This window comes from Colletotrichum navitas (assembly GCF_030913465.1).
Source record: "Colletotrichum navitas strain CBS 125086 chromosome Unknown LY79scaffold_39, whole genome shotgun sequence".
In the NCBI taxonomy this organism is placed as follows: domain Eukaryota; kingdom Fungi; phylum Ascomycota; class Sordariomycetes; order Glomerellales; family Glomerellaceae; genus Colletotrichum; species Colletotrichum navitas.
This window is the reverse complement of record NW_026850585.1, coordinates 196,345-213,003: the sequence shown is the minus strand read 5'-3', so window position 1 is coordinate 213,003 and position 16,659 is coordinate 196,345. Positions and strand designations below refer to the sequence as shown.

At 55.2% G+C, this 16,659-nt stretch overlaps 5 protein-coding genes across 5 annotated transcripts; 3 read left to right on the top strand and 2 right to left on the bottom strand.

Annotated features, from left to right (window-relative positions):
• Nucleotides 1–29: 29 nt before the first annotated feature.
• Nucleotides 30–803, top strand: LY79DRAFT_244949 (uncharacterized protein). The gene has a single exon (XM_060551781.1). It carries the CDS (start codon nt 241–243, stop codon nt 745–747), a length of 507 nt encoding a protein of 168 aa, XP_060413004.1. The 5' UTR covers nt 30–240; the 3' UTR covers nt 748–803.
• LY79DRAFT_557322 (uncharacterized protein) lies at nt 804–1,484 on the bottom strand. The gene has a single exon (XM_060558084.1). It carries the CDS (start codon nt 1,303–1,305, stop codon nt 838–840), a length of 468 nt encoding a protein of 155 aa, XP_060413003.1. The 5' UTR covers nt 1,306–1,484; the 3' UTR covers nt 804–837.
• A 524-nt stretch (nt 1,485–2,008) lies between these two features.
• LY79DRAFT_670667 (RecF/RecN/SMC N terminal domain-containing protein) lies at nt 2,009–5,728 on the bottom strand (the record flags this gene model as incomplete). The annotated part of the gene is made up of 3 exons (XM_060563812.1): nt 2,009–2,307; nt 2,374–5,636; nt 5,691–5,728. The coding sequence occupies 3 exons, from the start codon at nt 5,726–5,728 to the stop codon at nt 2,009–2,011; spliced, it is 3,600 nt and encodes a 1,199-aa protein (XP_060413002.1).
• Nucleotides 5,729–6,097: 369 nt separating this feature from the next.
• Nucleotides 6,098–7,279, top strand: LY79DRAFT_244906 (uncharacterized protein). Its single transcript, XM_060551780.1, has one exon. It carries the CDS (start codon nt 6,351–6,353, stop codon nt 7,239–7,241), a length of 891 nt encoding a protein of 296 aa, XP_060413001.1. The 5' UTR covers nt 6,098–6,350; the 3' UTR covers nt 7,242–7,279.
• A 2,419-nt stretch (nt 7,280–9,698) lies between these two features.
• On the top strand, nt 9,699–16,435 carry LY79DRAFT_557313 (SNF2 family domain-containing protein). The gene is made up of 3 exons (XM_060558083.1): nt 9,699–10,157; nt 10,237–10,254; nt 10,451–16,435. The coding sequence occupies exons 1-3, from the start codon at nt 10,147–10,149 to the stop codon at nt 16,101–16,103; spliced, it is 5,682 nt and encodes a 1,893-aa protein (XP_060413000.1). The 5' UTR covers nt 9,699–10,146; the 3' UTR covers nt 16,104–16,435.
• Nucleotides 16,436–16,659: the final 224 nt, after the last annotated feature.

Below are 16,659 nucleotides of genomic sequence, written 5' to 3'. Positions count from 1 at the left end.
CATGAACCATTTCCGTTACCCCCCCCCCCCCCCCTTCTCTGCTCGAAGAAAAAGCAAATGACAAAATAGAAGGAAAAGAAGAAAGGCTAAAGATGCGACACACACACACACACACACACACACACTCGCACATACGCAAAAGGCGGCATTGACAGGATTGGGCCTGCTTTTCCATCATCCCCCGGGATCCAAAACGTCCGACGTCGTCCACAAAACCCGCCAAGAGTCTTCCTCAAGGGAATGTCGCTTCTCGGGATTGTCGAAGCTTTTCCTTACTCTTTTTTTCTTTCTTTTTTTTCTTCCCTTCTCCCCTTCTTCTTTTCTTTTTCTTCTATCGTTGCACGTCGTCTTGGCCGGTCGGCACGATCGGCGCCGAGACTCGTCGTTCCTGTTCCCGCCCCAGGACCTCCCTTCCCGACCTCACGAGCCCTTGCTAAGCATTTTTTTTTTTTTTATCCTCATCTTCCTCTTTCCCCCCTTCTCTCTCATGTCTTCGTCGGCTTGCAGGTCTCTGGGCTAGAGCAGCCAAGAGTGGCTAAGCCAGCAGATGACTTATCCTTCTCTCATTCTCTCCGATTTTGCCTCTTTCGTGTGGTCCGGGTCCCTTTTCCTCCTCCACTGACCCTTCGTCTCATCGTATGCCAAGACTTTGGAGCAAAGGCATATATCCCGCCTCTCGATGCGACCTCCGGTCCGGGGGGAGGAAATCGATCGTCATTGGATGGTTCACTTGTGATGCTTGTTTGACCTGTCTCTCTAAATCAACTGCCCCCATGTTCCACCAACCCCCCCCCCCCCCCCCCTTTCCCCTGACTGCCGCTGTGTCAAAGCTATTTTCTACCTTCTGTTGACTCCCCCAGTTTCGCGGGGGAGGAGCAAGGCGGGGTGGGTTTCTTTTTCCGTTGTGACGCCCCCTTCGCTTCTGGTGGTGGATGCCTGCCATGATTTTCTTCTCTGCACGCTGCTTCCCTTCACATTGGGGGTGACGAGGTGATTGAAAAGTGCCGGACCGGGGGGCAAAACAGTTGTGCGTCGACCCGGTCGACGATCATCGTCCGTATGCCGGGACAACATCTCCCAGACACTACATGAATAGATGGATCGTCTGTGTGTGAGTGAGTGTGTGTGTGAGAGAGTGTGTGTAGATTTGATGAGTGAACCATTGGGGGCTGACAGGGCTGATCGGGCAAGGAACGGACCAGGCTTGTCAACGTAGACCGGTAGATCACTGGGGGAAAAAGGGCGGTAAACCTTTGGTGACATGCAATCTCCATAGAATGAATGTGTTCCCCAGCCACTGTCCATGACGCATTTGCCGGGTGGGATCTTTCTGCGCACAGGAAGAGGGAGAGAGAGACACCGACGCGGATCTTAGACCGGGTTAAGGGCGCTGGTGAGATGCAGAGGCGTCATGAGGTTCCGTGGGGGGAAAAAGATGGCAAAAAGATAGAAGAAGTAAATAAAAAAGGATCCGGATTTGATCACGAGAAGGAGGCGAGAGCAGGCTCTCCCCACTCTCCTGGGCGTTGCTCTTCTGAGGCCAAGCGGACGCGGTGCGAACCGCGCAACGCGTGGCGCGCCCCCCTCAAAGACATCAAGTCCAAGGCCGAAGTCGTGGACGAGACTGAGTGAATGGACAGCAACGACGTAGAGCCCTCTGGGGCAGTGTAGGGCTTGGCATTCATGAGGCGGGGCGGCAATGAGGAACGTTTGATGATTTGACGATAATGATTCGTAACAAGAGCTAATTGTCCAGAACCCCAAGCCCAGCGTTCATTTCCACCAGACCATACAGTACAGGGTAGCCAGAGAGAGAGAGAGGGGGCGTACCCCCAACCCAGACATCGTGATATCAAACAAACATCCGCCACAAGTCGCCGCAACGCCATGCCAAGAGACCATCCCCATCAACGATGAGGATCAACCTCACGCCCCCCGTTCACACACACACACACCCACGCCCAATCCGTTATTGCTGAACACATCCCACGCCACGCCGTGCTTTGTCTCACTTCCCTGCAGCGACGCCCTCAACGAAGCTCAGGGCCTCCTCGGTAGGCACACAGTCGATGGAGCTCGTCTTGTTGTGGAAGGTGACGCCGTAGCACTTGTCGGCGATGTGGACAATCTCGGGCCGGAAAGTGGTGCAGATGAACTGCGTGCCGGCCTCCTGGGAGATGGACTCGAGGAGACTGGCGACGGCAGTGCGGTACTGCGCGTCGAGGTTGGCGTCGACCTCGTCGAAGATGACCATGGGACTGCTCTCCGTCTGCTGGAGGGCGAAGATGAGACACAGAGCACACAAACCTGGGTAGGACATTAGCGATTGTTAACATTGCAACGAGGACGTCATGACCGGGGGGCTTCGCTTACTCTTCTGACCACCGCTGAGCTGCTGGATCCGCTGCTGCTCGTCCAGGGTCTTGGAGTTGAAGGACACGCTGATCCCCACGCCCGTGTAGTTCTCGACGGCGCGGTTCTGCTCTTCGTCCGACTCCGGATCGACGCGACGGTCCGTCCGGCGCTGGATAACCAGACGGCCGTGACCGGCCGGCACCAGCTTCTCAAAGATGGTGGCAAACTCCTTTGACACCTGCTTGAAGGTCCGTTCGATGGCCTCGTCCTTGCGCTGGTCAAGGTGGGCAACGAGCTCCTCGATAGACTCCTGCGAGGCGTCCAACTCCTTGCGTCGCTTGAGAAGCTGGTCCTGTTGCGAGGTGAAGCTGTTGTACTGCTCAAACGCCTTCTTGTTGACGTGCTGGAACTTCTTCAAGGCGTTGCGCACCTTCTTCAGCCTCGAGTCGATCTGCCTGGGGTCCATCCTCTCGTATTTGTCAAAGGCCTCTTCGGGGAGGACGCCGAGGTCCCTGATGGCCTTGGCCGCGTCAGCCGCCTGGGCCGTGTACACCGCCTTCTTGGACATGCTCTTCTCGATGGTGCCGCGCTGCTTGGCTTCCTTCGCGGCGACGGTGCTGCGGATTTCCTCCTGCTCCGCCTTTTTGGCTTCGCGACGGTCGAGCTTGCCGCCCAGCTCTTCGAGCTTCGCCTCAACCTCCTTGATCTTGCCTTCGATAGCGTTGGCTTCCCGCTGCAGCTTCTTGAGCTCCCGCTGGGCCTCCTTAAGGCTGCCGGAGTCGCCAGACGACGTGTTGTTCTCAAAGGCCTGGCTGTTGAGCTGGTCCAGACGCAGCTGGAGGTTCTGGTTGATGTCCGTCTCGAGGATCTGCTTCCGGCTCTCTGCTTCTCTGCGCCTCTTGCTGGCCTCGTTCCACTCCCTCTGGAGTCGCTGCACCTGCGCGTCCAGCTCGACAAGTTGCCTCTCTTCAGCGTTACTGAGAGACTTCTTGAAGTCGGACGCAAGCTCGGATTCGTTCGCAGCAAGACTTTCCGTGAATATCTTCATGTCCCTCTCGACCGCTTCGCGATGCCTGATGGCGTCGTTCAGACGTCTCTTCTCGTGCTCGAGCTGGCCGTTCTTGTTGGCCAGCTCGTGCCGCAAGGGCTCGAATCCGGCTTCCAGCTGCCGCAGCTTCTGCTCGGCCTTCTGCACCTCGCCCATGGCGCGGGTGATTTCCTGCTCCTTCTGCTCGATCTGGGCCCTAATCCGATCAGACTGCTGCAGGAGCCGCTCGTATTCGTCTCGCCATTTGTTGACAGCCTGAACGCCTTCTAGTCTGGACCGCCGGGGGTCGATATATCCACCAGTCATGGCACCCCTCTTGTTCGTGGTGTCACCGTCCAGCGTGATTGCGTCGACGCCGTGGCTTCTTGCGTACTGGCCTCCTATGCTCAGGTTGGGGCACACGACGACTTTGCCGAAAACTTGCTGAAAGGCCTTCTCGTACATTGGGTCGTAGCGGATCTTGCTCAAGAGCGGCACAATGCCGTCTTGTGACCTGGGCATGGTGATGTGCCTTGGGTGAAGGCGGTTGAGTGGCATGAAGGTAAGTCTGCCTCCGTAGTGGGTACGAAGGTGGTTCGTCAGATAGGTCGCCGTCTGGTCATTGTCGACAATGTAGTGGAACATGCTGTTGCCTGCAATCTGCTCGACGGGAAGGCGGTAGGTGTCGCTGACCTCGAGGAGTTCCGCCATCGTGCCATATGCCCCGGGGATATCCTGGTCGTGCTTCAGCCGCCGGATTGTGGCAAGACCGCGAGCGGTATCGCCGTCCATCATAGAGCTCAACTCGCGCTCTGCCCGGTCTCTCTCCTGTCGGGCATCCTGCAAGATGGTATCGAGCTTCTCTTCCTCACGGCATAGAAGCTTCTTCTCGTCGTCGAGTTTGTCCAGTGTCTCTCTCGCTCTGCTCAATTCCTCGAGCAGGTCGTTCCGAGCACCACCCGAGTTTTGCAGCTGCTGTCTCAAGTTGGCGACGTCGCTCTCTAATTGCTTAATCGACCTCTCAGTCGCAACAACATCCTCGTCGGCATCCATCTTGTTCGCCTTGTGGCTCATGAGTCTCGAATGCAAATCCTCGATTTCCGCCCTCAAGTAGTTGTCACGCTCGGCCTTGTTCTTAAACTGGGAGCCGCGACTTTGCTTGGTGAAGAGGCGGTTCCGCGCGGCTTCGGCCGTATCCAATTGCTGCTTCTTTTCCACTTCCTGCTGCTTTCGTCTCGTGTATTCCGGAATGACGTTGTTGAGCTCCTGCTTTTTCGCCGAAATCTCCTCAATGGTCGCCGCGAGGTCGGCCTCGTGTTGCTGCTGAGCCTGGACAGCTGCCGACTGACCGTCGGACAAGGTCTTTACCTTGAGTTCTGCCTTGGCCTTCGCCTTGGCAGTCTCGCGACGATCCTCCTCCAGCTGGCGGCGCTCGACCTTGAGCAGGTCCGTCTCCTTTGTCAACTTGTGGATCTCGGACTCCAACTTGGCCAGCGTCTTCTCGGCCTCCTTGAGCTCCGCGCGTATCGAGTCGGTGTTGTCCAGTCCACTTTGGCGAATGTTTTCGATTCTCTCGAGTTGTTCCTGGATTTGCTGCTGCTCTTGATAGTAGAGCGCGTACTCGAGGCACCTGCGCTCACGATCCTTGTCCTGGAAGCCCCGGAGCTCCTCCTTCTCCTCTTCGAGCTCGGCCAGGCGTTCCTTGATGTAGCCCAAAAGCTCGTCAATCTTTTCTCTCTTGTTATTGGTCTCGTTCATGATCTTGAGCGACTCCGTTCGGCGCGCTTCATAGACCTGGGTTCCGGCAACTTCCTTCAACAGAGTAAGCCGGTCCGACTCTTTCATGTTTGTCAGGGCGGTGACGCGGCCTTGAGGCACGATGTAGTAAGGATTTGACCTCGAGAAACCTGCCGCTTCGAGCAGGTTCACGACATCGTTCTTGGTTACTACTTTGCGATCGACCGAGTATTCATCCTTCTTCGTTCCGATGGTACGGCGTAGGATGACCTCCTTGCCTCCCGTAGGAAAACGCTCGTCGCTGTTGTCGAAGATAATCTCGACGTAAGCAGACATAACCGCCGATCCTGATCCTTCGTGCAACAACGCCTGGCGCTCCTCGCGGGTCATCTGAGTGTAGGCATCGCTGAGAACGAAGCGGATGGCCGCAAAGAAGTTACTCTTGCCGGATCCATTGCGACCGACAATAACGTTGGTGCCGGGGGAGAAGGGTTCGATAACGGTTTGTTCCTTGTAGCTATCACCAAGTCAGCGGGGGTGCGAGGCGGTAGGGTTGTCGCAAAGTGCGCACCTCTTGAAGCCCTGAATAATGATCTGCTTGATGTACATGGTGGGGGAGAGGGTTGCAGCCTCAAGGGCGGCGAACGTGCGCTTTTGAAGTCGCTGATGGGATTCGCGGCGTGTCGCGCAATATTTTCATCGATATGGCGAGGAGTCGTGACCGATCGTTGTTGGTGGTGGGGATAGGCGACGCGTCGGGCGTGAGAGGTCACGGCGCGTAGGTAGAATGGGTGCGCTCGTCCATTTGAGAGGCAGTGCATGCCTGAGGACGAAGTGAGCCGCTAGCAGTGTGCGACATCACAGTGCCAGCTTTTCGCACTGTACGTGACTGCGCGCGCACATGTCAACCAAGTCGCGCTGCTGATATTTCTGCTGGTCTGCACGGCAGTGATGGATTGTTACCATGACTGAAAAAATATATTCTATTGTTCTCAAACTCGCCCAACGTGACATTATGTCCTTCTCAACAATCTACACTGATTCTGATTCCTATGGAGTTCTGGTCCAACTAAAAAGATGCTAGGCCAGGGCTTCGAAGCTAGCGCTCATCACTTGGGGCGTGTTGGAGACTCTCAAGCTCTACTACCAGCCTCCATCCAGGTTTTCAGATCCTTAGCCGGCTTGATGAGCCGTCATTTGCCGGTCAATCAGTTCAAGCATAGATGTCAATATGCACGTTGCGAAATCTTCAGCTCTCACTCACAACCTTTTGCATCCATACTATACATGCCGCAGTATTGGGGCACTCATTTGGCACATTCATTTGAGATACGACTCGATCGCGCCATTGATGAAGTTCTCTCACGCCGCATTAATCTTCAGAGCTACTGACGCGTACCTCGAGCAACGAGGAAGTAGGTATCTGAATCAGCCACACTACATATCGAGATACCGCGTGGCAAGCGTTGGGTGCGGAGAAGTGGGTATGGTTGTCAACCCGCACTTGTCCGAAAGGATTACGAGAGGAAGACCCTCAACGGTTCCGGTACTTCCGCGTTGGCCTCTGTATGTGCCTGTGCGCATGCAAAGTTGTCTGTGTCTAAAGCGCCCGAGGCCAAAGAAAACTGTGATGTGCGGCGATCGTATGAGCGTGTCAGTGTGCCTGAGCCGAACAGCGGCATTCATTACACTGCGATTAGCAAGAAGTTTGAGCTTCAACATGGATAGAGCTGAATCAGTCCCATATGCACCCCGGTCGAGTCGCTGGGAACCTATGCGCACCGACCACAAAAGGCGATGCAGAACATCAGCAGTTGACGGAGATGACCACGTTGCTGGAGAGTATGGTGTCGACGAAAAGAAAGGAACCGAAGCGGTCTATCGGGATCCGAGACCAGGAGGTGCAGGAACGAGTTCCGAACCAGTCGGGTCAGACGTGTACATGCTGATGAACGGTTTCTGGATTGCCCAATCCATTGCCGGGGAAACCCAGAAAAATGGCAATAAAGCCAACCAAGCGTCAGGGGACCAGAACCCCCGAAGGGGTAAGACACCCTCCAGCAAGTCGCCCTGGCGCCACGAGGAATGGGCTGAACGGGTGAGGCTGGTCGGACAGAGGTGAAATTGAGGCCATCGCAATCAGAACATGAAAAGGGATGCGCCAGTGGGAGTTCACAAGGAGACATCGTCAGCGGAGTGTCAGGTCTTTGGGGAGCTGGACATTGATGACCCAAGACGAATCAGAGATGGCGTGGCGCCGGAACGCCAGAACCTTGGGACCCCGGGAGGCGACGCCAAGATTCCCAACCTTACCCCACGTCTTTGCGGCAGCCGAGCCAGCTTATTTCCCATTCGAGGCGTCGGCCAGAGGCCCAGAACTGGTTGCAGCTGCACCGACATGCCTGCGATGATCCTCGCGCCGGCGTGGTTTGCTGCACTTGCAGCCCGCCATCTCCGTTGCTTTTTCATCCATCTCATCTGTCATCAATTGACCCATCCCAAACAGCCAGTCGTCCAGTCATGGTTTGCCCTAAGAAGCCCAATCGTCGGAATTTCTAGTGGCGCAAGGTCGTGAGAGGTTGCCCGCTGCCCAGTGCTGCTGACGATTCGAGGATGTCGCCCTGTCTGTGTGTAGCAGAGGCTTAGACTAGTCTTCAAGGGGTAGCCCGGCATGGGGATGATCCTAGTGCCAGCTGAGAAAGCCGTGGTCCGATCTATCCGTTTAGCTTGCTTCAAGGCAACGGATAGCCTGAGTTCGTCGCCGTTGCCAAAGAGTTCCAGCCTGGAAGAGTTGGTTGAAGACAAAGCCGGAACCAATCTGTACCGTGTCGTTCACGGTTTTTGGGTTCGACAGAGACGAAACATTAAAGTAAGCCCGACAGCCGTCTCACGGACAAGGGATCGAATCAGAAAAATGGCACTTGCGCATCAAGATGCTAGCCCTGGCCCCCCTCAGCAAATTGGCCACGGTCATTGATGATGAGGCCCCATTTCTTGAAAGTGCCGAGCGGAAACACTGGGCGTGGGGATGAATCTCACACGCACACACACACACACAGAGAGAGAGAGAGAGAGAGACAGAGAGATAGCAAGAGACATGGGGGGGAAACTCAAAATAGAAAAGCCCCGAGGGTGCTCGAGGGCCAGCGAGAGCGGTGGTGAACAAACTGTTTCTGGTTTGTTTTTGGGGTTTGTTCCAGAGCGTGCGCGCGGTCGCATGTGTCTCGCTGATAATGGGAGAAGAACGAACGAGGCTGCCTGAACTTTTCATCTGCCATCTGCCTCATTCGGCCATGCGCCATTGACTCGCTCGTCACAGTTGCATACTGTCGGTGTGGTGCGGGATGGATGATGAATCGAAGAGGCGAAATGTAATTGGAACAGAATAGACAACGTATGGATGCCAGGCTCCCATAGAAATGGACTGAAGGATGCAATTGATGAAGGTGTCGTGGAAAGTTGATGAAAAGAGAGAGAGGTTCTGTAGGTTTGTTCGGCATCAACCAGCCAGCCCAGATAAGCATGGCACGGGATATCGAAAGGGAGAGAGGGGACAGAGAAAGAGATGGACGAAAAGGGACGATGGAACGGACAGACGGCCGGCGAGGACTACAACGACAGGTTGCAGGCAGGCCTGACAGGGTTTCTTGTTTGCTGGGGAGTGGAGGCGGACCAGGGACGCTAGACGACGCTAAGCAGATTAAGCGAGGAGCCGTCGCTGGGTGAAGGAACGGCTGGCTGGCTTTCCTTCCATTTTTTTTCTCTCACGGGCCCACGGGTAATTATAAAAGTACTGCAGGCATGCCTTTAAGACTGTCCGGGCCCCTCCACCCCAAAATTTCCCTCCAGAGCGACGTCCCGCGCTGCCAGAAAGTGCTACCCCTTTGACGAGACCCCATCACCCCTAGCGCTTTATTGGCTCGCCTTGCCATCTTGGTCAGCACCATAGGCACCAAACGCGCCCGGTTTCCAAGGCCACATACCTACCCATCCACCTCAGGCACTGACACTCGCAAGCTCATCGAGGTAAGTTCCGTTGGTCTCTCTCTCTCCCATCCATCCATACGTACCTCAGGCAGGCACCATCGCGCACTACATTCCCGCCCTCGCACCTGGCTGGCACCGCATCCCCCCCAATTCCCAATTGTCCATATCTAGGCGCGCCTCTTCCTTCCCATTCGAGGTGTCATCCCTCTCTCTCATCCTGTCGTTCCGAGCCTCACCCTTTTTATAGGCGTCGTTTGTTCTGTTGCTTTGTTTCTTATTTTTCTCGACCCGGCGGCTTCTCAGCTTCGCACCACTTTTGTGGAACAACCTAGCAACAAACCACGACTTCCATCGCTCTTTCGATCAGCTTCTTGGTCGGCCACTTTCCACGTCTTCCACACTTTTTTTTTTTCCTCCTCGATTTCGCGTCCCAAACCGAACAACTTGCTTGCAGCAAAGCTGCCGACACGACGCGACGGCACCGTCTGGATCCTAGTTGGTTCTGATGCATGCATGGTAGTCGCGTCTTTGCACCAAGACTCGCCCTGATCCACAGTGGACGGGATCGCGATTCGCATCCGGCCCCATCGCCGTTACCCGCTTGCCCAACTTTTGGTACGTACCCCGAATTCAAGGTAACTGCATTTGTTCTGCCTGCCCCGATATGCCCGTATCCATCCGCTTCCTTCATATCATCCCCATCTGTCACCTATCCGTCATGGTATGTCTCGGACCGGCACGTCTAGTGCCTTCCTCTCGCTATCGAGATCATCTCAAGGTGGATGCTGCTTTCCCGTGGCTGTCATGATTCAGACTTCACCCAAAGTGCATCACCTCTGTTTTGGGCGTGACGGGATGGCATACACCCACGTGTTTAAACTTCCAAGACCCTCCTTCCTACATTACGTCTCATCCATGCGCTCATGCACCCAACACCAAAGTTCCTTCACTTTTCTTCGAGACCACAGCAACTTGGCTAACTCCGCACGCAGAAGCTCAGCCCGATGATGAAACACTCATCAAATTCATCATAATACACAATGGCGTCGAGGTGCGTTTCTCCCTTGTGATCCTTGCATGATCACCCACTCCCGATCAGCGCAGAACTGGCACTAACCTTGCGGTAACAGACTTGACAGATTGGTCACGTGAGTTCAATCACATGCCCTCTAGTCCACACATCCTTGGAAGGCAAACATCTCTGCTTGGCTCATCTCATTCATTGTCCGACTCGGGCACAGCTGCTGCGATGATGACCATTTTATGAGCGCTGGGCCATGCCACCGCGCCAGACGATGTATATGCTCCTCCTCCCTAGGGCAGTCTGCTAACCGCTTCGCGCAGGATTCTCGAAACGGGCAGCACCCGCCTGATTCGTGACACCGCAGTCAACCAACTTGCCGACTGGCAAAAGCAGCATCCCGATGAGCTCTTCAATCTTCTTGCCAGGGTCGTCCCCTATCTTCGACATAAGGATTGGGAGACACGTTCCACCGCAGCCAAAGCAATAGGCAAGATCATTGAGAATGCGCCGTTGTATGACCCGAATGAGGATGAGGACGTCGTGCCGGTCAAGAAGGACGAGGCCGAGGAGAACGGCCACGTGAAGAAGGAGGAAGAAAAAGAGACGGCGTCTCTTTCTTCCAACGAGCTTCTCAAGCTGGAGTCACTGAATGTAGAGCACATTGTCAAGTATGGCCGCCAGCTCCTGAGGGGTGGCAATATCGAGTATGCTTTGGCCTCATTAGACCCTCCCGCACGACTTGCCCACCAGAAGAAAACACTTAATGGACGGCTCGGTCTACTCGGCAGAGTGTTCGAGGATGCCGAGGTGCCGGTCCTTGTCGAGCAGGATGCTAGCCCGCTCACCCCCCAGGACTCAATAAATGGCCACAACGGAAGCAAGGAAAGCGCCACCTCTCACGGACACAATCAGACGACAGAGGAGGCGGGCTTAAGTTCCAGGCAGCTCAACGTCCTCAAGAGAAAACGGAAGAGAGAGCTGCAAAAGGCGGCGCAAGGAAAGGGCGGCTTTGGGGATCTGACCGTGAGAAGAACCACGACAGCAGGTTCCGAAGGATTCGACGAAACACCAATGGCGGACGCCGATTCGAAACAGAAGAATGGAAAAGTGAACGACTATTTTAACCTGGAGAGGCCGGCGGATGTCGACGAAGACTCAAAGGTTGTCAGCGAGTTCAAGGGGCAAGTGATACCCATCAAATCCGAAATCGAGGTGGACGAAACCATGGAAGGTGCCGAATGGCCGTACGAGCGACTGTGCGATTTCCTCAAGGTTGACCTCTTCGACCCCTCCTGGGAGACTCGGCATGGAGCTGCGATGGGCATTCGGGAGGTTATTCGTGTTCACGGCGGTGGAGCTGGCAGAATACGCTCCAAGTCCCGCGCTGAAAACGATCGATTAAACCAAGCTTGGCTGGACGATCTGGCCTGCCGACTCTGCTGCGTCCTAATGCTGGACAGATTTACCGATTATAGTTCTGACACGTCCGTCGCCCCAATCCGCGAAACCATCGGCCAATCTCTTGGCTCGGTTCTGCGACATATCCCGGCAGAATCGGTCCACGGCATCTACAAAATTCTTTATGGCATGGTTATGCAGGACGATCTGCACCTAGACATGCTTCAGTGGTCCGTCTGTCACGGCGGCATGGTCGGCTTGAGATACGTCGTTGCCGTACGGAAGGACCTGCTTCTCGAGGACAATGAGATGATCGATGGGGTCATTCGCCTGGTCATGAAGGGGCTGGAAGAACACGACGACGACGTGCGGTCGGTGAGTGCCGCGACACTGCTGCCCATGGCAAAGGAATTTGTCACCCTGCGGCCCGGGTCCATTGACGGCCTCATCAACATCATGTGGGGAAGTCTTGCCGATCTGGGAGATGACCTGAGCGCCAGTACTGGTAAGATCATGGATCTTCTCGCCACACTCTGCAGCTACCCCGAGGTGCTCCAGGCCATGGAGACGTCTGCCGCCCAAGACGAAGAGCGCTCCTTCACCTTGTTGGTACCGCGCCTGTATCCCTTCCTGCGACACACCATTACATCTGTTCGCTTAGCCGTGCTGAAGGCTCTCATGACCTTTGCGAACTTGGGCGCCGAAAACTCCCGCGGATGGCTTAACGGGAGGATCCTGCGCCTCATCTTCCAAAACATTCTTGTCGAGCGGGATAGAGAGACACTGGCCATGTCATTGGATGTTTGGACGGCCTTGGTTCGCTCGCTTTCCAAGACCCCTGATATCTTGGCTGACGAGTTCGCCGCTCACGTGGAGCCTTTGATGAAGCTTACACTGCACCCAATCGGCGTGTCAAGGCATCCCTTGCCCATGCCCGCCCACCTTTTCCAAAAGCCCTCGGGCGGAACATATGCGCCTGTCGCAGCGACACCCGCCCGCAAGGCATCTTCTCCCGAGGGCCCCGAGAGAGCAACCAAGCGCCGTCGCAAATCCACAAAGACGGATGACGTTCCTGTTACCTCGCATACACACGACGTTGATGGTCATATGATTCAGGGTGATGTGGACCTGGTTGGCATGGATACGCTAATCCGTTCGCGCGTATCGGCAGCCAAGGCCATGGGCTTGATCATGTCCTTCATCCCCCCGTCGAACCTTTCTGAATATGACCAGCTTCTTCTTGCCGGTCTATCAGACAAGGCGTCCTCCACACAGCTCGCAGCCTGCATGGTTATTGACGAGTATGCAAAGAACGGGCCCATGACGGAGGCTGCGCAAAGATTCGCGGCACCCCTACAAACCATCATTGAGACGGAACGTCCTAGTCATTACAGAGATCTCGTTAGTTACATGCACAGGGTACGGTCGCAATGCCAACAGCTTCTCAACATGTTCCGCGACCACGGCAAGGTATCAAGCGGACGCCTTCCGACACTTGCCGTCCTCGTTCAAGGCGACGAGCAGGCAGGCCCCGGCGCCTTCTCTATTGCCGTCGCGGACAAGGTTGTTGGTGAAGATTTCGAAAAGCTGAAGAAGGTCATGTCTCCGGGACAGCGCCTGGTAGCCAGCCAAATGCTTGGTGAGGCCAGAGATGTAGCCGTCTCGGCCATTGCCGACGCAAAGGCGGCCAAGGACTCCCGAGATGTACGCATCAGAGCGGGCGCGGCATGCGCACTAGTTGCAATCAAGGCCTTGCCCAAGAAGCCCAGCCCATTGATCAAGGGTATCATGGACAGCATCAAGACCGAAGAGAACCAGGAGCTTCAAAGTCGGGCCTCGGGTACCATTGCAAGACTTGTCCAAGTGTTCAACGAGAAGGGCCGTCGCGGACCAGCAGACAAGGTCGTTTCCAACTTGATCAAGTTCTCTTGTGTCGAGGTTGCGGAGACCCCCGAGTTCCCTGTTCACGCAAGCAAGACAGACTGCGTGCTTTCAATGCAGAAAGAAGAGGACCGCGTGGACCATGCAGATGCCGCCAAGTGGGCAAGGGAAGTCAAGGCCGCTCGCATCACCCGCCGTGGAGCCAAGGAGGCTTTGGAGATCCTGGCTCAGACCTACGGTGCAGATCTCCTCACTGCTGTACCCACAATCAGAGTCTTCATGGAGGACCCTCTCGTCAAGGCATTCTCTGGCCCCTTGCCGGCCGAAGCAAGGGACCCTGAGAACAACTTTGGCCAAGAAATTGTCGACGCTTTGTCCCTCATCCGGACTCTCATGCCAACCCTCGACAAGGCCATCCATCCGTTCATCATGGAGAAGATGCCGTTGGTTATCAAGGCACTGCATTCTGAGCTATCTGTCTTCCGCTACATGGCCGCAAAATGCATGGCCACCATCTGTAGTGTCATCACAGTCGAGGGCATGACGGCGCTCGTCGAGAATGTATTGCCATCCATCAGCAACCCCGTTGACCTCAACTTCCGCCAAGGTGCCATAGAGGCCATCTACCACCTGATTGCAGTCATGGGCGATGCCATCCTTCCTTATGTCATTTTCCTCATCGTCCCAGTTCTGGGCCGAATGAGCGACTCCGATAACGAGATTCGTTTGATTGCGACAACCTCGTTTGCCACCCTCGTCAAACTCGTACCCCTCGAAGCCGGCATTCCCGACCCTCCGGGCCTGTCGGAAGAGCTGCTCAAGGGCAGAGATCGCGAAAGAACGTTCATCTCACAGCTCTTGGACCCGAAAAAGGTGGAATCGTTCCAGATCCCGGTCGCAATCAAGGCCGAACTTCGCTCATACCAGCAAGAAGGTGTCAACTGGCTACACTTCCTCAACAAATATCACTTGCACGGGATTCTTTGCGACGATATGGGTCTCGGTAAAACCTTGCAGACCATTTGCATGGTGGCAAGTGACCATCATCAGCGTGCAGAGGAGTTTGCAAAGACTGGTGCGCCCGATGTACGACGGCTTCCGTCCTTGGTTGTTTGCCCTCCTACGCTGTCCGGTCATTGGCAGCAAGAGATCAAGACCTACGCGCCCTTCCTCAGCGTTACGGCTTACGTCGGCCCACCTGCCGAGAGAAAGTTAATGAAGGACGGTTTGGACAAAACCGACATCGTCATTACCAGCTACGACGTTTGCCGAAATGACGCGGAAGTTCTCGCAAAGTACAACTGGAACTACGTCATTCTAGATGAGGGACACTTGATCAAGAACCCCAAGGCAAAGATCACAATCGCTGTCAAGAAGTTGGCAAGCAACCACCGGCTGATCTTGACCGGCACGCCCATCCAGAACAACGTCTTGGAACTTTGGTCTCTCTTCGACTTCCTGATGCCTGGTTTCCTTGGCGCCGAGAAGGTCTTCCTGGACAGGTTCGCCAAGCCTATCGCTGCAAGTCGTTTCAGCAAGGCGTCTTCAAAGGAACAGGAAGCGGGCGCCTTGGCCATAGAGGCCCTTCACAAGCAGGTCCTTCCCTTCCTCCTGCGACGCCTCAAGGAAGAGGTGCTCGACGACCTGCCGCCCAAGATCTTGCAGAACTACTACTGTGACCTTAGCGACCTCCAGAAGAAGCTTTTCGACGACTTCACGCGGAAACAAGGCAAGAAGCTGCAAGAGGAGGCGAGCCGCGAAGACAAGGATGCAAAGTCCCACATCTTCCAGGCCCTGCAGTACATGCGGAAGCTTTGCAACTCCCCGGCCATGGTTATGAAGCCTGGCCACGGCATGTACGAAGAGACACAACGCATCCTTAGGAAGCAGGGAACCAGTCTCGAGGATCCTGTCCACGCACCCAAGTTGACCGCCCTCAGAGACTTGCTCGTTGACTGCGGCATTGGCGTGGAAGAAGCCGAGTCGAACGACCCGCTGTACCAGCCGATCAAGCCGCATCGCGCTCTCGTCTTCTGCCAGATGAAGGAAATGCTGGATATGGTCCAGAACACAGTCCTGAAGAGCATGTTACCTGGCGTTACCTACCTTCGCCTGGATGGTGGAGTCGAAGCCAACAAGCGACAAGACATTGTCAACAAGTTCAACAGCGATCCGTCATACGACGTTTTGCTCCTGACCACCAGTGTCGGAGGTCTTGGCCTCAACCTTACCGGTGCCGACACCGTCATCTTCGTCGAACACGACTGGAACCCCCAGAAGGATATGCAAGCCATGGACCGAGCCCACCGAATCGGCCAAAAGAAGGTCGTCAACGTGTACCGTCTGGTCACCAGAGGCACTCTCGAGGAGAAGATTCTCAGTCTGCAGCGCTTCAAGATCGACGTGGCCTCAACTGTCGTCAATCAACAGAATGCTGGCTTGGCCACGATGGATACAGATCAGATTCTCGACCTCTTCAACCTAGGAGACACGGGACCTGGTCTCATATCGGACAAGCCACAAAACGCGATGGAAGGACGAGAGGAAGATATGGTGGACATTGAAACGGGTGACGTTGTTACGAGCAAACAGCCCGGCAAGAAGGCCTGGCTTGATGATTTGGGCGATCTCTGGGACAACCGCCAGTACGAGGAGAGTTTCGATCTGGATGGGTTCCTGAAGACGATGCAGTAGAAGGCCGACCCACAGCCGGAACGAGCTAGCAAGAGGCTCTGGGGAAAGCATGCGTATGGAGTTTGGATTGGCATCTGGTTTAGACGCGAGAGCTTCGGGATGCTCTCTCAAGTCACGGAGGCTACAAACCTCCTATTTGTTCCCACGCAGCAAGCAATGTACTCATAACGAATAGTGTGTTGGAACGTATGTACCATATGATATTAGTGGTTTCACGACTCAGGAGACTAGAGAGTTGTGGCGAAGGAGGCAGATGAGTGTGCATGGTGCGTTAACATTCATGAATCAAAAGTTCACCACAAAGCCATAATCCCATGCAAGGCTGTCAATGCTGGTGACCTGTGTTGCGTACTTGGTTGGACTGCAGTTTCCTGTTCTGTGCACAGCCTTGTCTAGCTATTCTGTCCATTGCTGAGAGTGGTTTGATTAGACAAAGCCGTGAGGGCAACAAGGCTCAGGTTCATTCTTTGTGACCCGGTGACGCTCGACTTCCCAGCCACGGCTCTATATCTGTGACTTCCTGGGCACGTTGGAAGCCTGGCCCACTACGAAGAGT